This window comes from Mustelus asterias, chromosome 7 (assembly GCF_964213995.1).
Source record: "Mustelus asterias chromosome 7, sMusAst1.hap1.1, whole genome shotgun sequence".
In the NCBI taxonomy this organism is placed as follows: Eukaryota; Metazoa; Chordata; class Chondrichthyes; order Carcharhiniformes; family Triakidae; genus Mustelus; species Mustelus asterias.
The window spans coordinates 24,935,632-24,961,646 of NC_135807.1; the positions used below are offsets into that span (position 1 = coordinate 24,935,632).

Consider the following 26,015-nt stretch of genomic DNA (forward strand, 5'->3'; position numbering starts at 1 on the left):
CCAGGGTGGAAGAGTCAGTTACTAGGGGGCATAGGTTTAAGGTGCGAGGGGCAAGTTTTAAAAGAGATGTACGAGGCAGATTTTTTACACAGAGAGTGATGGGTGCCTGGAACTCGTTGCCGGGGGAGGTAGTGGAAGCGGATACGGTAGTGACTTTTCAGGGGCGTCTTGACAAGTACATGAATGAGATGGGAATATAGGGATATGGTCCCCGGAAGCGTAGGGGGTTTTAGTTAGGTCAGGCAGCATGGTCGGTGCAGGCTTGGAGGGCCGAAGGGCCTGTTCCTGTGCTGTAATTTTCTTTGTTCTTTGATGCAAGAGTTCCTCAGGGCAGTGTCCTAGGCCCTACTATCTTCAGCTCTTTCATCAATGACCTTCCTCTATCATAAGGTCAGAATTGGGATGTTTGCCTCTGACGATTTCACAATGTTCAGCGCCATTTACGACTCCTCAGATACTGAAGCAGTCTGTGTCCAAACGCAGCAAAATCTGGACAATGTCCAGGTTTGGGCTGCTAAATGGCAAGTAAAATTTCTGTCACACAAATGCCAGGCAATGACCATCTCCAAGAAGAGAAGATCTAACCATCTCCTCATGAAATTCAATGGCATTACCATCACTGAATCCCCCACTATCAACATTCTGGGGGTTACCATTGATCAGAAACTGAACTGGACTAGCCATGTGAATATTGTAGCTACAAGAGCCGGTCAGAGGTGAGGACTCCTGCGATGAGTAATCCATCTCCTTACCCCTCAAAATCTGTCCAGTATCCACAAGCCAGACATCAGCAGTGTGATGGAATGGTCTCCACTTGCCTGGATAAGTGCAGGTCCAACAACGCTTAAGAAGCTTGACACCATCCAGGACAAAGTGGCCCTCTTGACTGATACCCCATTCACAAACATTCACACCTTCCACCACTGATGAATAGTGGCAGCAGTATGTACAAGATGCACTGCAGGAAATCACCAAGACTTCTCAGGCACAACTTCCAAACCACAACCACTACAATTAGAAGAATAAGGGTAGTAGATACATGGGAATACTTGGAACCCCCTGTAAATGTCATGCATCATCCTACCTTGGAAATATATCACCTCTCCTTCACTGTCACAGTCAAAATCCTGAAACTACCTCCCTAATAGCACTGTGGACGTACTAACACCACAAGGACGGCAGCTATTCCATAGAATCCTTACAGTGCATCTGGAGGAAACCCATGCATACACTGTGAGAATGTGCAAACTCCACACACACAGATAGTCACCCAATGCTGGAATCAAACCTAGGTCCCTGGTTGTGAGGCCACAGTGCTAACCACTGTGCCACCATTCGGTGAGGTTCAAGAAGGTAGTTCACCACCGTTTTCTCAAGGGCAATTAAGGATGGGCCTAGACAGCAATGCCCACAAATTGTAAATGGATGAAAAAGACCTAACCAAAAACGCTCCATTATGTCAAGAACTTTGGCCAGGATTTTCCCTGTGGGATTCTGAACCACACCGTGTGGGTCAGAAGCCCGTGTTTTGTGGGAAATAGTCATTCATTGTGACTTCCTCAGAGGTGGCCAATTAATGTTCAGAGAAAGGAGCTGCTATCTGATTGAGAAAAGTGGGTTAACCCTTGAAGCCAGAGGGCCAATCAGAAGCCTTTGCCGCTTGAAAGCAGCAGCAAGCTGCGATGATCGGTAACTAACAGAAACAGCATTAAAAATGGTTTTGGGGAGCAACTCTTGACATGGCAGTCTATGGCTGCTGCTGCACTCAGGCGGGCAGGGCAGGTCACAAGAGGCTTGCCTGGAGTGCTGCTCCCTGCTCTGCCACTGGAAGATTGCCCCCAAGCAGTTAAACCTACATCTGTGGGGACCTGGAGCTTGACTGGAAAATCCCATTTTGCCTTCTTTCATAGTCACTCTCACAAATTTTACAGATGCACCATAGAAAGCATTCTTTCTGGTTGTATCACAGCTTGGTATGGCTCCTGCTCTGTCCAAGACTGCAAGAAACAACGAAAGCTCGTGAACGAAGCCCAGTCCATCACTCAAACCAGCCTCCCACCCGCTTTCCAAGATGGTGCGGAGCATGGCGACTTCTTGCAAGCTGTACCCCCAGTGTACCTTCTGATCAAGAAACTACAAAGGGTCGTGAACAAAGCCCAGTCCATCACTCATACCAGTCTCCCATCCATTGACTCTGTCTACACTTCCTGCTGCCTTGGAAAAGCAGCCAGCTTTTTGTGGGAAATAGTCATTCAGGACATTTAAGGACCCCACCCATGCCGGACATACTATCTTCCACCTTCTTCTGTCGGGAAAAAGATACAAAAGTCTGAGGGGCGGCATGGTAGCACAGTGTTTAGCACTGCTGCTTCACAGCTCCAGGGACCTGGGTTCGATTCCTGGCTCGGGTCACTGTCTGTGTGGAATTTGCACATTCTCCTCGTGTCTGCGTGGGTTTCCTCCGGGTGCTCCGGTTTCCTCCCACAGTCCAAAGATGTGCGGGTTAGGTTGATTGGCCATGCTAAAATTGCCCCTTAGTATCCTAAGATGCATAGGTTAGAGGGATTAGCGGGTAAAATATGTGGGGGTAGGGCCTGGGTGGGATTGTGGTCGGTGCAGACTCGATGGGCCGAATGGCCTCCTTCTGCACTGTAGGGTTTCTATGATTCTATGATTTCTATGATACACCCTAGCTATGACTGTAACAATACGTTTGTACCCTCCTTTCCTTCTCTATGAACAGTATGCTTTGTCTGTATAGTGCGCAAGACACAATACTTTTCATTGTATACCAATGCATGTGACAATAATAAATCAAATCAAAATCAAACCTTAGACAGCTACCTGCCGCATGTGGGTGGATAACACTACACAGTCTCATCCCCCAAATTTGAGCCAGATGCAGGACGCAGCCATGGAATTGGCAGGCAGACTGGTGGCACTATTTTTATTTCCTTACCACCTCTGCTCCTGGCCCCATCGCAACCTCAAATCCAAGTTCTTGGGCCGGATATTGAGCCTGCGCTCTTTGTCTGTGAGATCGCCGGCATCAAAATCCAGTGAAACCCGGAAAGGCAAATCTTGCCAGCCACATTCGGATGTCCGATCTTCACCTCCCTTGTCATTGATGTAATCGGGTTCACACCCACAATGGGCGCCACGTGAGAGAGCCCGTTCCTCTGGCCGTGCGCATGATTTCTCTGGCAAGCTTGAGGAAAACCACATAAATTGGTGAACTTGTGGATGTGGTGTATCTGGATTTCCAGAAGGCATTTGACAAGGTGCCGCACCAAAGACTGCTACGTAAGATAAAGGTGCACGGTGTTACGGGTAATGTATTAGCATGGATAGAGGATTGGTTAACTAACAGAAAGCAAAGAGTGGGGGTAAATGGGTGTTTTTCTGGTTGGCGATCAGTGACTAGTGGTGTGCCTCAGTGATCAGTGTTGGGACCACAATTGTCGGCACAGACTTGGTGGACCGAAGGGCCTGTCCCTTTGCTGTACTGTTCTTTATTCTTGTTCTTTGCCATGTTGGCACTGCAGATACAAGAGATGGATGGGGATTCCGGTGATAATCGGATTGGGAGGGGGAGGGACTGATGTTGCTGATGAGGGGGGTGACAGGGCACTGTTGTGGATGATTGTGGGGATGGGGTGCAAATTGGGTTGATGCCAGTGATGACAGAATTCCCTAAAAGTGACGTCACAGGTGGATAGGGTCGTAAAGAGTGCCTTTGGTACATTGGCCTTTATAAATCGGAGTATCGAGTATAAAAGTTGGAGTGTTATGGTAAGGTTATATAAGGCATTGGTGAGGCCGAATTTGGAATATTGTGTACAGTTTTGGTCACCTAGTTACAGGAAGGATGTAACTAAGGTTGAAAGAGTGCAGAGAAGGTTCACAAGGATGTTGCCGGGACTTGAGAAGCTGAGTTACAGAGAGAGATTGAATAGGTTGGGACTTTATTCCCTGGAGCGTAGAAGATTGAGGGGAGATTTGATAGAGGTGTATAAGATTTTGATGGGTATAGATAGAGTGAATGCAAGCAGGCTTTTTCCGCTGAGGCTCGGGGAGAAAAAAACCAGAGGGCATGGGTTAAGGGTGAAAGGAGGAAAGTTTAAAGGGAATATTAGGGGGGGCTTCTTCACGCAGAGAGTGGTGGGAGTGTGGAATGAGCTGCCGGATAAAGTGGTAAATGTGGGGTCACTTTTAACATTTAAGAAAAACTTGGACGGGTTCATGGATGAGAGGGGTGTGGAGGGATATGGTCCAAGTTCAGGTCAGTGGGACTAGGCAAAAAATGGTTCAGCACGGACGGGAAGGGCCGAGGGGCCTGTTTCTGAGCTGTAATTTTCTATGGTTTCTATGATCCGGTGGGGGAAGGGGCATGCTGTCGATGGTTGCGGGGGGAGGAGGGTGGGGTGTGAGGTGGGGAGGTGGAAGAAAGTCACAGTTACCCCCGTGGTGGAGGGGGTGAGATTAATTTTAAAATGGCACCCCAATCTCAGCGGAGCTACTTCCCGGCTCCCCTCCTCACCCAATTCTTTTCTTGGGCAGTTAAGATGTCAAGATTTGGAGAGAAAACTGGCCAGAGGAGCGGGAGTGTTCGTTGCCAGTTTTCACACCAGAACTGAGACTGTCAAATTCTCATATGATTCCGCCCCTTGTCCTTCTAGTCAAGCATCATGTATTAGCATTAGCCGCATCTAACTTACTGATGAAGTGATATAACATACTATAATATTAAATACAGAGTGAATTCCTAAAATGAGTAGGTACTTTAAGTTGCTGTGGGAAAATAAATTTGTGTTACATCTTGTTTTAAAACATGACAATGGTAATTCATTGCATGAAGATGTTCACTGATAACTCTGACAATTTCTTTATTCTGGCTTTCTCATAGAACATGGACAAAGTGATCCTGCCTTCCGTCACTCTAATCGTTGGCTGTGGAGTTTCCTCATTGACTCTCCTGCTGTTAATCATTATTTATGTATCTGTCTGGAGGTATGATACGGAATTTTGTTTTATTAATTCAACTGAATTGCAACTAATGTTCAAAGGGTTTTATTGGCTGACATGTAGTCAAAAGACCTGACATAATTACCAGCTTTTGATCCAGCAGAGAACTTCTTGAAGGGATGACCTGCTTAATGCAGCATATTTCTTGATGGCCTTGACTAAAGGGGGTCATTATAAAGAATTTAAGTCAATTACTGCTATATAAATGCCTCATGGATTTTTATTCCAAATCTCATGTCTTTCATGGCTTGCTGTTCCATAGATTCATTCTGGTTGGAAGCATGTGGAGAGACAATATAAAATACAAAGGGTAAAATTCTAAAAGGATTGCAGCATCAGAGGGATCTGGATGTGTATGTGCGTCTATCATTGAAGCTGGGAGGACAGGTTGAGTGCGCTGTTAATAAAGCATCCACTTTATTAATGGGAGCATAAAGTACAAAAGTAAGGAAGTTCTGTTAAACTTACATAAAACACTGGTTCAGCTTCAACTAGAGGACTGCGTCCAGTTCTGGGCACTTTAGGAAGGATGTGAAGGCATTAGAGAGGGCACATAGAAATTCATGAGAATGGCTCCAGGGATGAGAAACTTCAGTTACATAGATTTGAAATCAAGTTTATTGTCCAGCTGGTGCATTGTTCTTGAGGTCAAATATGTCTAATCTCCGACTACTTTCTTCAGAAATGTTACTGTTTGTTTTACTTGTTTATTTATTTCCCTTCCCTCTGGTTTTTATTAAAATGAGTAGGCAGTGGAGGACATCATGCAGAATTACATAGGCTCACTATCTTTTCCTACTAGATATATGCTTGAAATTGATTCCAGGCTAACAGAGTGGCAGTTTCCTCTCCTTGCTGGTAGCAAGACCCTCAAGCTGAGGCTCTTGTTCACCAATTTGACTCCAATTCAGCATCCACCCTGTCAAGTGCTCTCAAGATTTACTTTTTCAATAAGACCACCTTTCATTCTTCAAAACTAAAATGGATACAGGTCCAACCTGTCCACCCTCTCCTCAGGATAACCCCATTATCCCAGGAATCGGTCGAACGAACTTTTTCTGAACTGCTGCTAATGCAATGATGTCCTTCCTCAAGTAAGGAGATCAAAATTGTACACAGCACTCCAGGTGTGTTCTTGCCAATACTCTGCACAACTGAAGCAAAATACTCATACTTTTATTTCCATTCCTCTTGCAGTAAATCAGTCTTCCACTTGCCTTTGTAATCTCTTACTGTACCTAACATACTAACTTCTTGTGATTCATGTACCAGGACATCCAGATCCCTCTGTACTGAGTTCTGCAATCTCTCCTTATTTAAATAATATGCTGCTTTTCTGTTCTTCCAACCCAAGTGGAGAAGTTCAAACATTCCCACATTATACTTCATCTGCCAAATCTTTGCCTGCTCGCTATCTATGTCACTTTTCAGACTCCTAATGCCTTCTTCACAACTTATGTTTCTCCCTATCTTTGTGTCATCACCAAATTTAGCAGCCGGACATGCGATCCCATCATCAAAACCAATAATTTAGATATTATGTAGTTGAGGCCTCAGCACTGATGCCTGTGGCAGTCCACTCATTGCATTTTGCCAACCTGAAAATTAACCATTTATGCCTACTTTGTTTCTTGTTAGCTAACCAATCCTCTATCAATGCTAATATGTTACCCGCTAGACCATGAGCTCATAGCAACCTTGGTGTGACACCTTGACAAATGCCTTCTGGAAATCTAAGTGTGCCATATCCCTTTTATCCACATTGCTTGTTACTTCCTCAAAGAACTCTAATAAATTAGTCAAACATTATTTCCCTTTCACAAAACCATGTTGACTCTGCCTGATTGCACTGAGATTTCCTAAGCGCCCCACTACAACTGCCTTAATTCCAACATTTTCCCTATGACAGATGTTACGCTAATAAGCCCACAGTTTCCTGCTTTCAGTCTCCGTCCCCCATCTTGAAACAACTGTTATTTTCCTATCAGATGGGACCTTTCCATAATCTAGGGATTTTTGGAAAATTAAAACTAATGTATCTACCATGTCAGTAGCTGCTTATTTGGAGAAACTAAGATGAAGCCCATCAGGATCTGGGGATTTGTCAGCTTTTATTTCTAACAATTTGTGATTGTAAATTCCTCCCTCCCTTTCACCTCATCATGCATACTTATTTCTAGAATGTTATTTGTGTCATCTACAGTGAAGACAGATATAAAATACCTGTTCAATCTATCTGCCATTTCTTTATTTTAGAACATAGAACATAGAAAGCCACAGCACAAACAGGCCCTTCGGCCCACAAGTTGCGCCGATCACATCCCCACCTCTAGGCCTATCTATAGCCCTCAATCCCATTAAATCCCATGTACTCATCCAGAAGTCTCTTAAAAGACCCCAACGAGTTTGCCTCCACCACCACCGACGTCAGCCGATTCCACTCACCCACCACCCTCTGAGTGAAAAACTTACCCCTGACATCCCCCCTGTACCTACCCCCCAGCACCTTAAACCTGTGTCCTCTCGTAGCAACCATTTCAGCCCTTGGAAATAGCCTCTGAGAGTCCACCCTATCCAGACCCCTCAACATCTTGTAAACCTCTATCAGGTCACCTCTCATCCTTCGTCTCTCCAGGGAGAAGAGACCAAGCTCCCTCAACCTATCCTCATAAGGCATGCCCCCCAATCCAGGCAACATCCTTGTAAATCTCCTCTGCATCCTTTCAATGGCTTCAACATCTTTCCTGTAATGAGGTGACCAGAACTGCGCGCAGTACTCCAAGTGGGGTCTAACCAGGGTCCTATAAAGCTGCAGCATTATCTCCCGACTCCTAAACTCAATCCCTCGATTAATGAAGGCTAGTACGCCATACGCCTTCTTGACCGCATCCTCCACCTGCGAGGCCGATTTAAGAGTCCTATGGACCCGGACCCCAAGGTCCTTCTGATCCTCTACACTGCTAAGAATGGTACCCTTCATTTTATACTGCTGCTCCATCCCATTGGATCTGCCAAAATGGATCACTACACACTTATCCGGGTTGAAGTCCATCTGCCACTTCTCCGCCCATTCTTAATTCCCCAGACTCAGTCTGTGAATGAAAAACTTCACTTCATTTACTATTTTTCCATTTGAAATACCTGAAGAAACTTATTATTTGTTATTATTATATTTCTAGCCAACTTTCTCTCATTCTCTAATTTCTCATTTTTGATAACATTTTTGCTGTTTGTTTTAAATATTCTGTCCAATCTTCTAACCTTCCAATAATCTTCACAGAATTATATGTTCTTTCAATTTGATAATATTTTTAACTTCTTTAGTTAGCTATGTTTGGTATGTCCTTTCCTGAGAGTTTTTTTCTGACTGGAATGTATCTTTGCTGAGTGTTACAAAATATCTCCTTAAATGCCTGCCATGACTTATCCAAAAACCTAATTTCCCAGCTAACTTTAGCCAGCTCTGTCTTCATACCTTCATAATTGCCCTTATTTAGTTCAAAACAGTAGTCTTTGACCCATTCTTCTCTCCCTCAAACAAAAAGATAGAGTTCAGTCATGATATGATTACTGCAACTCCAGGGTGCCTTTACCATGAGGTCATTAATTAATTCTGCCGTATTGCGCATTACCAGATCTAGAATAGCCTGCTTTCTGATTGACTCTTGCGTGTACTGCTCTGAGAAATTGTCTCGAAACTCATCTTCGAGGCTGCCTTTGCCAATCTGGTTTACCCAATCGGCATATGATTAAAACTAACTATGATTATTCCTGTACCTTTCTCGCAAATGCCCATTATTTCTTCCCCGTCCAACAGTATGGATACAGAATCAATTCAGATTTGATTGGATGAATGTCCTCCTTCAGCACTGTACGGATTCTATGGTTTCGATGAACTGAATGGCCTCATTCTGCACTGTAAGGATTCTATGGTTCTATAACTTTTACTACTCCATGGACCATAAGCGACTCTCACGAGTGACATCCAGCCTTTTTCCTTACTTATCTCTCTCCAGTTGATTCTACGTCTTGATTTTTAGACCTAATATCATTTCTCTTTCTTGTACCAATGTGATCTTAATTAAAATTAGAATTTTTACAGTGCAGAAGGAGGCCATTCCGCCCATCGAGTGTGTACTGACTCTCTAACAGAGTATCTTTCCCAGGCTCTTTCCCCCACCCATTTACCATGGCTAATCCATTGAACCTTGACATCTTGAGACACCAAGGGCTTGATTTTACCATTGTGTTGTGCCCATTTACGGGCGCGAAAACTTGGGCTCAAAAAGTTGGGCGTGAGGCGAGTAGCGCGATCCGCGCCCGCCTCCACGCCAGTTCCCCCTTTACCAAGGCCCAAAAATGGCCACAATCGGGACTGTGCCCGAAACGGGCGCAATGCATTTGCATGCATTTAAATTGACTTAATGGGCTGCACGCCCAACCTTACTGGCACTTCCCCCTTTACTACCGCATTCGCCCATCCAGAATCGGCGTGAAACAGACATGCTCCATAAAAGTCCAATTCGGGCGCTCCAGTTTGTGAAGAGGTAGGTGCCTGGCGTCCAACGGCTCTCTGCTTGAGATCGGTTGGCGGGTGGGGAGCCTACTGCCACTCTGCCTGAGATCAGTGGAGGGGAAGTGGGGGTCCGCTGCCACTCTGCCTGAGATCAGTAGAGGGGAAGGGGGGATCCGCTGCCACGCTGCCTGAGATCAGTGGAGGGGAAGGGGAGATCCGCTGCCACTCTGCCTGAGATCAGTGGAGGGGAAGGGGGGAGGGGGAGGGGCCCACGAATGGTCTTGGTGTCGGGGGGAATGCAAGGGGATAAAGGGGTCAGTAATGTTGGGGGGTGGGACAATGTCTGTGGGGGCCAGGGGAAGCATTTTCCAGCCCGGAAGCGATGCGCATCTGGAGGTGCCGATCGGAACAGCAGGATTTCGGACACGTTAAGCCCCGCCCAAAGGCTTCTACAGCGTGATTTGGAATCACTGATATTTTTTCAGGCAGAGTGCGTCTGGCGGTGCCTGAGAGCGGGCCTAAAAGTCAGATCTGAAACACCCAGTTTCAAGTCTGCCCAGCACTTAGAATCAAAATGGTAAATTAGGGACCTAAGGGTCAATTTAGCTTGGCCAATCCACCTAACCTGCACATCTTTGGAGTGTGGGAGGAAACCAGAGCAGTCGGAGCAAACCCCACAGACATGGGGAGACCGTTCTAACTCCACACAGACAGTTACCCAAGGCCAATATCAAACCCGGGTCCCTGGCGCTGTGAGGCAGTAGTGCTAGCCCGTACAATGGAGCAAAATGTGCTGTTTGTGCTAGAATTTTGAAAAGAATAAACGTCATTGCAGCTATCTTCTTCCATTGCTTGGTTTTATTAAAACAAGTCACTTCACTAATTTATGTATTGAATTTATAGGTGGGACATCTATTCTTTTGTTTTGATCAAATACATTTAATGACAACTTGAATTTTCCTGAAGCTGGTTGAGCTGGTTAGACATTCCAGGATATTTCACAAAGGCATGAGCAAAATACAAACACTAAAGCGACAGAGGAAAGTTCAGGGGAGATGACCAAAGCTTTAAAGAAGGAGAAGTGTAAGTATTAGGGAGGGATGTCCTAAATTTGGATTTGAGGTGGCTGAAGATAAAGCCGATGATTTTAACCCCGCATTGCTTCTGTGGGAGAGGTCTAACGCAGCCAAACTGGCCAACATCAGACCTTCCTCTGGACTTTGGACCCTGCGGGTGGACCTCCTTAGCACAAGGTCCGCCCGCAGGGTCCAGGCTATTCCATGACCTAGCTCAAGGATTTGCACTGGATGCACGATTGCAGATGAGTGGGGACAGGATGGGGGATCACGGAGTGGAGGTTGCTGGAGTGGAGGTTGCTGAAGAGGAGGGGTTTCGGAGGCAAAGGTGGGTACGTAGCTTTCGGCTCCTGCCCCTTTACAAACACCTGGCCCCAAGATTGGGCACTGAGTTCCAGACAACATGGGACAACCCACGACAAGAACACAGGCAAATCTGATAGGGTTTGGTGTCAAGTGGCTCACAAATGAGCGTAATGGGCATACCATCTTCGATGGGTGAGATTCCTGCATTGGGCCCTTCCTGCCCCCAGCTGAATTGGGGCCAATTTCGCCAATGCCAGGAATCTGATGTGGGTTCTCCTGCCCGATTTACCTGGCACCACCTCCCCACCATCATGGACACTCCAGTGGACTCAGTCAAATTGTGCCCAAGGTTCCCAGTCCATGACCGTTCTTCAGAACTGGGAAAAGTTAGAGATGTACCTGGTTTAAAGCATGGGGCATCGTGGGGAGAAAGAAATAAAAGGAAGTTCTGTGATAGGTTGGAAGTTAGGAAAGATTAAATGACAAAAGCGATAATGGTACAAAGCCAAATAGCGAGGTAATAGCATGAGTAAAAAATACAAGGTGTGTCTGGAGGAGGTCTGAATGGTAGGATGATGCACAGCTGCCATTTGAAAGTAAAAACAAGGAAAAGAGAGAAACAAGACAGAAGAAAGTAAAAAGATTAGTTCAAAGATTTTATTTCATAATCTCTGCCTACATTTTGTTTTCTCTTGATTGGTTTTTATTTATTGATCTCCTGTTTCTTTTGCTTTTGGATTGAAGCTGTTCATTATTCCCTTCTAGGCACAGCTTTTGTTTCTTTGCTTGTTCCATCATCTCTTTTGTAAATTTAATCTGCCTTGTTAATATTGAAGTTTATTTATTATTGTCGCAAGTAGGCTTACATTCACACTGCAATGAAGTTACTGTGAAATTCCCCTCATCGCCACACTCCGGTGCCTGTTTTGGGTCAACGCACCTAATCAGCACATCTTTCAAAATGTGGGAGGAAACCGGAGCACCCGGAGGAAACCCATGCAGACACGGGGAGAACATGCAAACTCCACATAAACAGTGACCCAAGCTGAGAATTGAACCCAGGTCAATGGCGCTGTGAAGCAGCAGTGCTAACCACTGTGCCACTGTATCACCCCTTCCATCCTATTACAGATCCTCTTTTCCTTTTCCCACCTTCCCCCATTTGCCCATTTGACCCCTCTGAAGTTTTGGCAGTCCAATAAATGGTGAATCTGAGAAGCTAACTCTCCTGGATGCTCCTAGACCTATTTAGTATTTTCAGCATTTTCCGCCTTTATTGGATGAATTGAATCTTGAGATGGTAGCAGAGGCGTGAATTAGTGACTCGCTGAGCAAGGGGCAGGGCCGGGCAATGTTGCAAAAGTAGCCTTTTCACTTTGGTTCCTTGTATCTGAAACTCAGCGTAGGGTCAAAAAGTATATTTCGAGTTGAAACTAACTTTTCCCAGCTCAAGACAATGGCTGGGGAGGGAGAAGATATGGTGGGGGCCAAAGACAATTTAATTTTGTTTATGGGAGGTGGGCATCACTGGTTGGGCCAGCAATTATTGACCATCTCTGAGGGTATTTGAGACCCACACCCATTGCTGTGGGTCTGGAATCACAGATAGGCCAGACCAAGTAAGGACAAGAGATTTCCTTCCCTGAAGGGCATTAATGAGATAGATGAGTATTTGCCACAATAGTTTTTGAACCCAGGTCCCCAGAGCGCTACCTTGGGTCTCTGGATTACTAGTCCAGCGACAATACTACTGCGCCACCACCTCCCCAATTGATTTGCTCTTCCCAGTGTTTAGTTGGAGTAATGTTGGATGTTGGCACATTGGTTAGCACTGCTGCCTCACAGCGCCAGGGACCCAGTTCAATTCTGGTCTTGGGTTACTGTCTATGTGGAGTTTGCATGTGCTCCCTGTGTCTGCGTGGGTTTCATCTGGGTGCTCTAGTTTCTTCCCACAGTCCAAAAATGTGCAGATTAGGTTGATTGACTATGTTAAATTATCCCTTAGTGTCAGAGGGGCTAGCAGGGTAAATATGTGGGGTTACAGGGATAGGGCTTGGATGGGATTGTGGTTGGTGCAGGCTCGATGGGCTGAATGATCTCCTTCTGCACTGTAGGGATTCTATGATTCTATGATAACTCAGCTAAGACTGGATGCCAGGCAAGGAGTCTGCTGTTCTTCAATCGGAATTTTTCAAGCTGCAGTTTACACTGTTGGAATCTCAACCAGGACATGTATGCTTGAGTCACAGTCTCAGCTTGCCTGGAGGAGTGTGCATGACACTATGAATCTTTCTGTCTGAGAGAGGAGTGAAATTCAGGGCAGCAAACCCTTTTCTGAAGCATTCATGGTGGGTTGATCAGGCATTACATTAGAAAGACCTGTGGGCAAGTCTTTGCTGGATTGGGTTATTCTGCCCTACCCCTTCAAGGTGAGTACAGCAAGGGGACTAACATGGGGAGTACAACATAGCAAAAGGGTGCAAAGGAAATAGGGAGCCACAAAAAAAGCTTAAGAGAAAAGCACCAGTAATTTTTACTTTGACAAGCAGTTTCAGTGGGCAATGTTGCAAGAGTGACCTTGGAAATTTGATACTTATTAGTTTTTACTTAAGGTGATGTAAAATACCTTAAAAATCATCTTTTCATGACTGTGTGGAGTCTGCACATTCTCCCCATGTCTATGTGGGTTTTCTCTAGGTGCTCCGGGCGGCACGGTGGCACAGTGGTTAACACTGCTGCCTCACAGCGCCAGGAACCTGGGTTCAACTCTGGTCTCGGGTCACTGTCCGTGTGGAGTTTGCACGTTCTCCCCGCGTCTGCGTGGGTTTCTCCCACAGTCCAAAGATGTGCGGGTTAGGTTGATTGGCCATGCTAAATTGACCCTAGTGTCAGGGGGATGAGCAGGGTAAATATGTGGGGTTACGGGAATAGGGCCTGGGTGGGATTGTGGTTGGTGCAGACTTGATGGGCCGAATGGCCTCCTTCTGTATTGTAGGAATCCTATTCTATGGATTCTCCTGTTTCCTCCCACAGTCTAAAGATGTGCAGGTTAAGTTGATTAGCCATGCTAAATTGCCCCTTAATGTCCAGTTATGTGTAGGTTGTGGGGATTAGCGGGGTAAATATGTAGGGTTATGGGGATAGGGCCTGGGTGGGATACTCTGCCAGAGAGTCAGTACAGACTCGATGGGCCAAATGGCCTCCTTCTGTAGTGTAGGAATTCTATGAAAGATGTTCTCGGTCATTTGACTACCAAGAGGCTGCCCAGTACAGATCTAAAACAAAGGTTTTCCCTTGGTCTGAGGTACATTTGTCCTCCGTCAGTTTTCAGTGGAGAACATTCTGAGCAGGCCCTTGATGTATGTATCTATCCACATGAGTAAGCAGGCTTCTGAATATTGGTTTCCTGTCTTACCAGTTGCTCTATCCTATCTAAATTGAGGTGTAAGTAGCTGGCTAAACATTTGTTAGTGAAGAGAACATTACCTATCATGCAATAAGTGTGCAGTGCAGCCTTCACTGGGAGAGGTGAGGAAGCGTTGCCGCTCTTGTCACAAATCAAAACCGAGCAGTCTTTTCCATTTCAAACATATCATTGGAGCGGCAGTTGGATGTTTTGACAGATTGATGTCTTGTGAGTCGAGACAAGCCACTCAACAGGTGAAATAGTGGGTAATCAGTGAGTTTGGGATTAGGGGCTCCAACACAAATTGCACAAGTATTGAAATCAATGCCAGAGGTCAAAGTTGCATTGATCCAGACAGGAGATGCAGAAATGAGAGTATCAGCGTTGAGGATTAGACCAGAAAGGCAGAAAATTGGTTCGGAGATGGGAAATAAAATGGGCTGCAGAAAAGCTTCAAACCTGCTGAACCAGATCTGTCCTTGAGTCCTTGTCTCAGTTACATATTAAAGGGGAAGAGGACTTAAAATGGAGGTAATATGCCAGTATAATTATATTGTGGGAAGTGGTGTGAGCTACAAAACAACCTTGACTATAATTCATTGTCAGAGGCACCTTGCAGGTGCAACAAGTTAAAAAGATGTATCGAGGTATGCTGGTGCAGTTATATCCATGTATGATCTTAAAGTCTGGAACAGCTGCAAGCAGAGGCAGATTTACAATGAAGCCACACTGTGCCTAGGCAAGGGCCCTAACCATTGATGGGAGCCCCTGCAATGGCTGGTGTTTGTGGCACCAATCAGAGCCTAATAACCCCACATTTGCTGATGTGAGCCTATCAGCAGGCAACGCAGAGTGACATCAGACTCTGACTGGTCAAGTCCCCTTAAAGAAGGAAAGCAGACTGGTCCAAATGTTGAAGCGTGCATATGAGGAACGAAAGGCGATCAGGCGAGGAGGGAGAGAGAGGCAGAGGCTCCTGTGTTTTACTTATGTGTAAAAAGACACAGCCGGCAGGTTTCTCCACCCTGGTTTCTCACCTCGGTCTGTGCGAAAGCCAGTCGGTCAGCAGCTGCCGAGCAGTCAGGGGGAACAGGCAAGGGGTGGCTTGACTCCCAGGGCTGAGAAGGGCAGGCCAGCCCCACAAACCGTGAGGCATCAAATCCAGCCTTACCTGCGGAGGAAATGATGAGTGAGGCAGGCGGCTGCCTTGAAGACCCTAGAAAAGCGAGATTAGTGAGATTGTGTGAATGGGTGAGTGTGAGGCATGGACGGGGGTGCTGGTAGAATGAGAGGATGTGGGGGGACTGGGGCTGGTGGTTAGCCAGGGTTGCAGACTTGTCGGGAGGAAGAGAGTGTGGGCTGGATTGTGTTTTGGATAGAGAGAGAAAGTTTGTGAGTTGTGAGGGGGGAACGGTCAGGAGGAGAGCAGAGTGAATGTGGTTTGAAATCCAGAGTAACAGCATAGTTAAGCCACACGTCGCAATATTGACCATCTCTACCGTCATGCTGGCAAAAGATAAGCTTGGATTTCAATTCAGGAATTATTCACACAGGCTTGTTTTTACAAACACAGTGGCATCGTGGTTAGCACTGCTGCCTCACAGCACTAGGGACCTGAGTTCGATTCCCGGCTTGGGTCACTGTCTGTGCAGAGTCTGCACATTCTCCCCATGCCTACATGGGTTTGCTCCGGTTTCCTCCCACAGTCCGAAAGATGTGCTGATTAGGTGCATTGACCATGCTAAATTCTCCCTCAGTGCACCCGAACAGGCGCCGGAGTGTGGCAACTAGGGGATTTTCATAGTAACTTAATTGCAGTGTTAATGTAAGCCTACTTATGACAGTAATGAATAAATAAAATGCATGAAAACTGTGATAAGTTTGTGCACTTTTGTGACTTGTGTCTTTGTGTTCTGTGGGATGAGGGTGGTCGGGGTCAGGAGGGGCATATGACATTTTGGGGGGTGGGGGGGCGGTCAGAAAAGAACATGAATGTGGGGCCCCAGAGTGTAAATCCACCTCCGACTGCAAGATTGTACCTTCAGCCTCAGCGAGTCTTTTATGTTTTGAAACCATGCTGTGGACCCGTGCTTTAACCTGCTGAACTGTCGCTGATTACTCGTTTAACAGAATATCGATAATATATTCCAAATAAATGTGTTTAATGAAAAGCAAGATTATCAGACCTGCAAAAGTTCAGAGCACAATAAGTGATTATTTGAAAAACGTTGGAGTTCTTCATTGCATCTTCCTACTTCATTGAATCATGAACTGCTGATTGATTGAAAACCTGACGCATGTTTCTGAAAGCAGAGGGTCAGTCACCCAGCCCTGAGATTAAAATCCTTGACTCTGAGCGTTTCACTTTCAGAATCAGTTGCAGTTGACATTTTCTCTGTCTAATCAGCAAATCAGCCATCCATTTGGAAGTCAAATCCATCATGATTGAAACCAATATAGAGTTAGATCAGTCCGAGATTGACTGGCATATTTCTTTTTAACTGAAGTTGAATTGAAGTGCAAAGGTCACGTGTAGTCCATTTTTAGATTTACTATGAACATTGGAAACTCGCGATTTCGAAATTGTCATCAACCAACCAAGTTTGTGATATTTATGGCAGCCCAATCTTTATTGGAGTTTATCATTCAGGACCTTGGAGAGCGACACATCAAAATATCTCCAGTCTGAGTGAATGTATTTTGTGCTGCTGAACTTTAAAGTTTCCCCTCTGTCTTCCCACCTCCAGGTACTTCCACCCCCCCTCCCCCACCCCCCGCCACCCACCCCATCACACTCATTGCCCCCCACCCCATCTTCCTTTCCTGTGAAACCTGACTTCTTGCTGGAATATGACTACGTGGTCATCCTCTGGTCTATTGACAAGCGAAATGGCCGACTTCCACATGTGAACCGAGTCATTGTCAACAGGCTGTTTGACTGCAGAGGCATCACTGCTGGAGTTGAACCTGACCTCACTCCAACTCGCACACCTGCACACTTGCAGTAAATTAGGATTCGGAATTATCCAGCCCCGCCCACTACCAGGATTATCCAGTCCCACCAAAAGTGAATGGATTGTTGGCTAGGCCGCTGAATCTGCCAGGGTAGTTCCCGCCGTGACGGGGCTGGAATATCCCGGCCAAAATGCCCAGATATGTATGCAAGGACGTGCTGAGATTTGGCAAACCTGATCCTTTTAGGGAAAAGCTTTTGATTAAAATATCAGATACATCTTCCTGATTAGGAGTAATACTCACTTATTATTCAAAGTTACTCCAGGCCTATCTTGCTTAATGTCTAAACCAATGTATTTAAAATCTCCTGAGGCCTGACTTCCAATCTTAAATCCCACTTTAGTCTTATTAATGACACCTATTTCTCAAATTCTACGGCACTACTCCATAAGAAATCATCAACATGCATCATGAAGATGCCTAAAGTTTCTCTTTTTGATACCAATAAATCATTGCAGTTTCTGCATTTAGTTGGGCACAGCCCACTTTCAGCAAAACAGATTTCACCAAAAAGTACTACACCCTCAGGCCATAAACTCTTGGGATGGAATTCTCCGGCTGTTTGTGCTGGCGGGATTCTCCTGCCCCGCCGGCAGCGAAACCCAGCCGGAGGTTTCCCGTCGGCGTGAGGTGATGTCAATGGGAATTCCCATCAACAGCGGCGGACCAGAGAATCCCGCCACTCACAAACAATGTGCCACCTCCCACCGGCAGGAAACACACAGCTGGGAAGCCAGAGAATCTCGCCTATTATTTTTAGTTTCCGTATCACCTCCTCTTCAAACAGTTTCAGAAACACTTCTAATACCTTTCACCTCAAAGAAAGGCAGCTTTTATGTTGATTGATCTACATTCCCATAATATGTGGGCAGAAGATCTAAAAAGACTTTAAGGATTACTTCTCCCACTGTGAGAAGTTCATTATCATATCTGTAGCACCCAGTTGTTCTTCAAAACTCTAAACAATTAGCCTCACGTTAGTCTTATAAGCCTAATCTGCAGGACTTTCTCTGCACAGGTCCATCTATTTCTCAGAGTGTACTGCTGAAAGGACTTTCAGCTGTGGAATACATAACCACAATATTTGTGTTTTCACACATGTCACTCAACTCGTAATTTGCAATTTTTCTTTCATTATCAGGGAGAAACTTAGCTGTTGTCCAAGACTGGTTCCAATCCATTTCTCCATGATTCTATCTGCAATCATCCTCTTCCTTATTATAGGTTACTGTTGAAAGACTAAGTCTGGTTGTCATATGTCTATAAAGTTTAAAAGGAAAATAATTGTGCCTTTATTCCATAACTTTAGATCCATGGCAACTACTTCATTAAAGTAAAGGAAGGCTTTACAATAGGACACAGCGATGTCCTCCAATACTTATTACATATTTCACAGTTTGAACCAATCACCGAGCTTTATATAATCTTCAACAGCCACACCTGCATCCTTTAGTAGGATTTGTATTATTGACAAGAAGGATTAACAAATTGTGCAACTTTAAGTCAATTCGCTTTTTTTGCTCTCTGAGTTTAATTCCCTGGTGCCATTTGAACTTCTCCAACATTATGGTTAAAAATATCAGGTTTTGATAAACGGACACACAGATCCAGTGACTTTCCAAAAACAATTGCTTTATCATGCTCCATGTCCAGTTTCATTTGTGCCTCTTTCATTGAAGGCTTAATTAATGGCAAAAGTATCTCACTAAAGCCAACATCAGTACTAATAAAATGGCTTACTCCATATTTTGCATGGAATCACCACTCTTTTTAATGACCTCTACATTGTTATCCCTAAACTTAAAACAAGTAGAACTTTCGCATTCCCTGACCTTGCATTGATGCTCACTCATGAGTGAATCTGGATAACATCTTAGTTAATATGTTCCTTCCACTGTTGAGGTGCAACCATAATCTAACACTGCACACTTAAATAAATCTGTGATTAATATGTTCATCAGTGGAGCAAAGATTATTGTGACAAATACAGTTCCTTTAGACTGATCATTATCTTCAGTCTCCAAATTTTCGCAGTCATGCCTCACATCAAAAACCCTCCTGTTCCACTTTGGACAGTTCCCAGCAGAATGATATTTTGAGTCATACATGAGGGGTTAGGTTGATTGGCCAGGTTAAAAAAAAAAAATGAGCTAACTGTTAAATGTTCCCCAGGGATTCATTCACCTGTTGCTGCTACAATCCTATCACTCCTTATGGTATCCAGGTCGGCCAAAAGTACTTTATTCCTCATTCCTTCCTACTTCAACTCTTCCTTTGTACTGGTGCTTGCATCCAGATTCTGGATGATCTAGATATGCTGCAATCCTTGAATCCTCCATCATTTCTGACACCACAAAATGTTCCATTTGTGCAGTCAATGCTGTAGAAATGACTACTTCCATAGGAATTTTTTCATGGCAGTACTGCTCCAAAAACGAGTCGCTTTCCAGGAACCGAACTCCAGTTCAGCAACACCTTCGCACAATCCAGTAATTTAAATGTAAGCACTGAACACGGAATCTCCAAATTGAATTTCTGTAATCCTTTATGCAGTCTGTTAAAGTTCCACAATTTATTCCTCCATGGAATATCTGACTGTCATTCAAAAGATATCAAAGTCTGACCATGTCTTGTCATAGATCATAGAATCAGGGAATCATAGAATCCCTATACTACAGCAAGAGGCCATTTGGCCCATCGAGCCTGCACCAGCAACAATCCCACCCTATCCCCCATTGCCCCCATATTTACCCTGCTAATCTCTCCGAAACTAGGGTCAATTTAGAATGGCCAATCAACCTAACCCGCACACCTTCGGTAAATTCCCTCTGTGCAATCTAGTCGAAGTACCAAATCTTCCTGGGTATCCAACTGACTGGCTTCCAGTTTACAAAGACTTTGCTTCTCGGTTTACTTTTGTTAGGAATTGACAGTGCCAAGGCTTGTTTCCTCCTCAGTAGAGACGTAATGCTTGCCCATATTTCCACTCAATTCTTCAACTGGCCAAAAGGTTGAGAGTCCAAAAAAATTGGTAGATTGTCATAACCTGGCAAATTTCACTTTCTTTCAGCCATTCTGCATAAAAACTACTCGGATTGTAACTTTAAAAAAAAATCCTACTTTCCAACTTTCGCCCCTTTAAACTTCTCAGAGCTAGTTGGTGAAAGAGGAGTCCAGGAGTCAATCCTTACTCAGTTTTAAATTTATTCACAAAGTGAGATGATATAAAAGAACAAGCTCCTAACTCTAGAACTCCCCAACAGTGTCAGTAAGTGCCTCCTTATAGGAGTAGAGCAATCAATGAACTATTAAATGAACTTACTGTCGAATGAACTAATTAACAGCCCTTTAAAGGGGCACTGTAACAAAAGATATTCAAAACTTTGAAGGAAACTTAACAAATTCAACTAAAATACTGTCTTGGGGCTGATGAATATCTCTCGCCCCTGTGGCAACTGCAGTTGTGGATGGCCCCCAGTGTTCTGGGCAGCACGGTGGCACAGTCGCTAGCACTGCTGCCTCACAGCGCAGGGACCCGGGTTCGATTCCCGGCTTGTGTACAGAGTCTGCACACACTCCCAGTGTCCGTGTGGGTTTCCTCCCAGTTCTCCAGTTTCCTCGCACAGTCCGAAAGACGTGCTAGTTGTTTGCATTGGCCATGCTAAATTCTCCCTCAGTGTACCCGAACAGGCGCTGGAGTGTGGTGACTAAGGGATTTTCATAGTGACGTCATTGTAGTTTTAATGTAAGCCTACCAGTGATTCTAATCAATAAACTTAAACAAAGAAATGGCCTATGAATTTTGTGGCAGAGTGAATGCGTTACACAGTGACGTGAACAGCCTTCACCAGCAGTAACAGCCTACTTGTGCCTGGTGTTCCCAGGTGGTCTCCCATTCCAAGTATGAACCAGGTCTGAGTCTGCTTTACTTCTGAGATCAGACGAGATTGGGCATTTTCAGACCAGTGTGGCCATAGCCAAGATTTTATACTCTCTCGAGTAAATCGATTAAAAATAAACTAACAATGATAAAAACGAGAAAATGTTGGAAGATCTCAACAGGCCCTACAACATCTGTGGAGACAGAAAGAGGGATTGGGATTTTCTAGTCCTTTGGTTGGTGTGTCAGATTTTCTATACTGCCTGCGAGGGTCTGACTGGAAAATCCCGGCCTGAGTTAACGTTTCAAGTCCAGTACAGTCCTCTTTGGAACCAGGTGTCCCAAAGATAAGTCATATTGGACTTTTTTATTCATTTGTGGGACAATGGTGTTGCTGGCTAGCCTGCATTTATTGCCCATCCCTAGTTACCCTTGAGAAGGTGATGGTGAGCTGCCTTCTTGAATCGCTGCAGTCCACGTTCTGTGGGTTAACCCACAATGCCGTTAGGGAAGGAATTCCAGGATTTTGACTCAGCGACTGCGAACGAATGGCAATATATTTCCAAGTCAGGAGGTGAGTGGCTTGGAGGGGAAATTGCAAGTGGTGGTGTTCCCATTTATCTATTGCCCTTATCCTTCGAGGTAGAAGTGGTCATATGTTTGGAAAGTGCTATCTAAGGATCTTTGGTGAATTGCTGCAGTGCATCTTGTAGATAGTACACACTGCTGCTATTGGTGGAGGGAGTGGATGTTTGTGGATGTGGTGCCAGTCAAGTGGGCTGCATTGTTCTGGATGGTGTTGAGCTGCTGGAGTGTTGTTGGAGCTGCACCTATCCAGGCAAGTGGGGAATATTCCATCACACTCCTGGCTTGTGCTGTGTAGATGGTAGAAAGGCTTTGGGGAGTCAGGAGATGAATTACTCGCAACACCATTCCTAGCCTCTGACCTGCCCTTGTTGCCACTGTGTTTATGTGGTGAGTCCAGTTGAGTTTCTGGTCAATGGTAGCTCGAAGGATGTTGACAGTGAGAGAATCATAGAATCCCTACAGTACAGAAGGAGGCCATTTGGCCCATCAAGTCTGTACCAACCACAATCCCACCCAGACCCTAATCCTGTAACCTACACATTTACCCAGCTAATCCCCCTTACACTAGGGTCAATTTAGCATGGCCAATCCATCTAATCCGCACATCTTTGGACTGTGGGAGGAAACCAGAGCACTCGGAGGAAACCCAGTGATGGGAACATCATTGAATGTCAAAGGGCGGTGGTTAGATTGTCTCTTATTGGTGATGGTCATTGCCTGGCATTTGTGTGGCATGAATGTTACGTGCCCCTTGTCAGCCCAACCCTGGATATTGTTGCATTTGAACATAGACTGCTTCAGTATCTGAGGAATCGCAAATGGTGCCAAACATTATGCAATCATTGGCAAACACTCTCAAACATTATCTCTGTTTCTCTCTCCACTCATGCTGCCAGACCTGCTGAGATTTTCCAAACATTTTTTGGTTTTTAGTTCAGATTCCTGGCATCGGCTGTATTTAGCTTTGAAAACTAATGAGCAAGTTAACGGTCCTTTAAAGGAGCACTGTAACAAAAAAAGACAAGGGAGGAATCTTACCTGCCGTTCATGCCACGCTACCACTGCAGCGAGGTCGGGGAATTTGGCAGCCGGTCAAATCCCTGTCCACTGCAGCAGGATGGGAAAATCCCACCGGCGTGAATGGTGATAAGATTCCGGCCATACTCTGCATGCTGTCTCTCTTGGGGCACCCAGGTGTGAATGTAGCTGCGGAATAGGGGTAAACAATCAGTTCTAACAAAAGTGTCCCTTTATATATGCACAATCAATGAGTGTCCACTTTTCCCCACCTGAAGACACTTAACCTTAACTTATACAATTAACAAGATAATATCATAGATTGTAACTTTTGTTTCTAATGTACATTGCAGGTACATTCGGTCAGAACGGTCGGTAATTTTAATAAACTTCTGCCTGTCAATCATTTCATCAAATGCTCTCATCCTGATAGGACAAACTCAGACAAGAAATAAGGTAAGTGGTTTATTTTTAACATATGCACTATGTGTGCATGTTATTTAGTAGGCATGCATCTAGGTATTTTAACTTTAACATTTTTTATACTAAAGAGACTCAAGATATCATGAAGGTAGCTAGAATGCTGAAATCTGAGAAGATAGTTGCGGTTTATTATAATTGCAGTGATCACCCTTTGCTCAATAGGTTGTAGGTTCATGTCCCATTGAAGAGACTTGAGCATATAAAATCTAGACTAGTACTTCAGTGCAGCCCTGGGTGACTGTGAGGAGTCTGCTTGTTCTCCCAGTGTCTGCATGGGTTTCTCCCAGGTGCTGCAGTTTCCTCCCATTGACCAAAGATGTGCAGGTTAGGTGCATTGGCCATGCTAAATTGCCCCTTAGTATCCCAAGATGTGTAGGTTAGATCAATTAGCCATGGTAAACGTGTGGGGTTACAGGAATAGGGTGGGCAAAGGGCCAGGGTTAGGTACTCTGTCCAAGAGAGTCAGCATAGACTTGCTGGGCCAAATGGTTTCCTTCTGCACCATATTGATTCTGTGTACTGAAGGATTGCTGAGTTGTTCGATGAGATGTTAAACCATGATTTCATTTGCTTTATTATTGTCACATGTATAAGTTTACAGTGAAAAGTATTGTTTCTTGCGCGCTATATTGACAAAGCATACCGTTCAGGAAAGGAGAGGGTGCAGAATGTAGAGTTACAGTCATAGCTAGGGTGTAGAGAAAGATCAGCTTAATATAAGGTAGGTCATTCAAAAGTCTGATGGCAGCAGGGAAGAAGCTGTTCTTGAGTCAGTTGGTATGTGACCTCAGACTTTTGTATATTTTTCCTGACGGAAGAAGGTGGAAGGCAGTATGTCCAGGGTGCGTGGGGTCCTTGATTATGCTGGCTGTTTTTCCGAGGCAGCGGGAAGTGTAGATGAGGTCAGTGGATGGGAGGCTGGTTTGCTTGATGGATTGGGCTGCGTTCATGACCCTTTGTAGTTTCTTGCAGTCTTGGACAGAGCAGGAGCCATACCAAGCTGTGATACATCCAGAAAGGATGCTTTCTATGGTGCATCTGTAAAATTTGGTGAGAGTCGTAGTGGACATGCCAAATTCCCTTAGCCTCCTGAGAAAGTAGAGGTGTTGGTGGGCTTTCTTAACTGTAGTGTCTTCTGTCTTTGCTAAATGCAAAGTTCCCAAGGTATTATTTGGAGAAAAGCAAGTGTCTTCAAACATTTCTCCCTCAGCCAACACCGAATGCAGATCTAGTTATTTATTTCCTTGCTGTTGTGCAAATTGTCTGCCATGCTTCCCACACTCCAACATCAAATCGTTCTTTGGGCGGGATTTTCCACACAACCCCCTGCGTGTTTCACGGTGTCGGAGATTCCCGCCATCGGCCGGTGACGGGTATTCTTCTGGCCCCGCTGTCTTCAACAGTGTTTCCCATTGAATGGCCCCCTTATTGCTGGGCAACCCCTGGCGAGGGTGCGTCATTGGTGAAACTGGAAGATCCCACCGACACGAGCAGCTGGAAAATTCTGGCCATTGGCAGTGATGTGCTTTGGCTGTCCTGAGGTCTTGAGAGGCGCTATGCGAACGCAAGTTCCGTGTTCCATATTCCTTTAAAAGAAAGGCTTGCATTCTCAAAGTGCTTAATCAGGACTCACTCGCAGAATTTCACACGTGGTGAACAATTTTGCAATCGTGCAATAACTGTTCTTACGTTGGCAAAGGCGGAACAGATTTTGCTTGCAGCAGGATTTAACGGCAATCAGATGAATCATCACTGTCCATTTTTTATTAATATTGCTTGTGGGAGAATTTCTGTTCTTTAGCGAGTGCCAGAGGGCCTTTCACTTCCACCTAAATCAGCAGAACATGGTTTTTGTTTGATATCTGTCTCAAAGGACATTGCATTTGACAATATGGCACTGGAGTGTCAGCCAGTTTATGTGCTCCAACCTTGGATTACATCTCTCGTGCTCCAAGGCAGCTGAGCCAACCTGTGACTTCTAATGCTGGCATCCTCCTTTATTTTTTAATGTAAACTTGGTGCTGCAAAAATGTATCAAATATACATGGTACACATTCAGCATTGGCCAATCCTGAGAAGATAGGAGCTCCAACTAAAACATTGACATATCAGGAGTAGAAACAAGATAGCTAAGATGCTTGCTGGGGTTTGCCCAAAACAAACAAAAAGGATGAGCAATAAATTAAGATCACCAAGCATACACAATCCAAAAGTACAGAGAATTTCCTGTTTTTATTTCTGATTATCAGGAATCATAGAAACCCTACAGTGCAGAAAGAGGCCATTCGGCCCATCGAGTCTGCACCGACCACAATCCCACCCAGGTCCTATCCCCATATCCCGACATATTTTACCTGCTAATCCCTCTTACCTACACATCTCAGGACACTAAGGGGCAATTTTAGCATGGCCAATCAACCTAACCCGCACATCTTTGGACTGTGGGAGGAAACCGGAGCACCCGGAGGAAACCCAAGCAGACACGAGGAGAATGTGCAAACTCCACACAGGCAGTGACCCGAGCCGGGAATCGAACCCAGGTCCCTGGAGCTGTGAAGCAGCAGTGCTAACCACTGTGCTACCGTGCTGCAGATTTTTCTCTTATCTAAGAGATAACAGCATGTAAAGATTTTCAGGTTATTTATTACTCATTCGTGGGACACTGCGGGTCGCTGGATGGCTGGTATTTGTTGCCCATCCTAA

General features: G+C 45.0%; 1 protein-coding gene across 1 annotated transcript in view; it reads left to right on the forward strand.

The window, feature by feature from the left end:
• Positions 1-26,015, forward strand: part of adgrb1a (adhesion G protein-coupled receptor B1a) — a 650,625-nt gene that overhangs the window by 482,317 nt on the left and 142,293 nt on the right. Inside the window, exons 23-24 of the mRNA XM_078216994.1 lie at positions 4,907-5,010; positions 23,183-23,285. Coding sequence (XP_078073120.1) covers positions 4,907-5,010; positions 23,183-23,285 — 207 coding nt within the window. The remainder of the gene's footprint in view (positions 1-4,906; positions 5,011-23,182; positions 23,286-26,015) is intronic.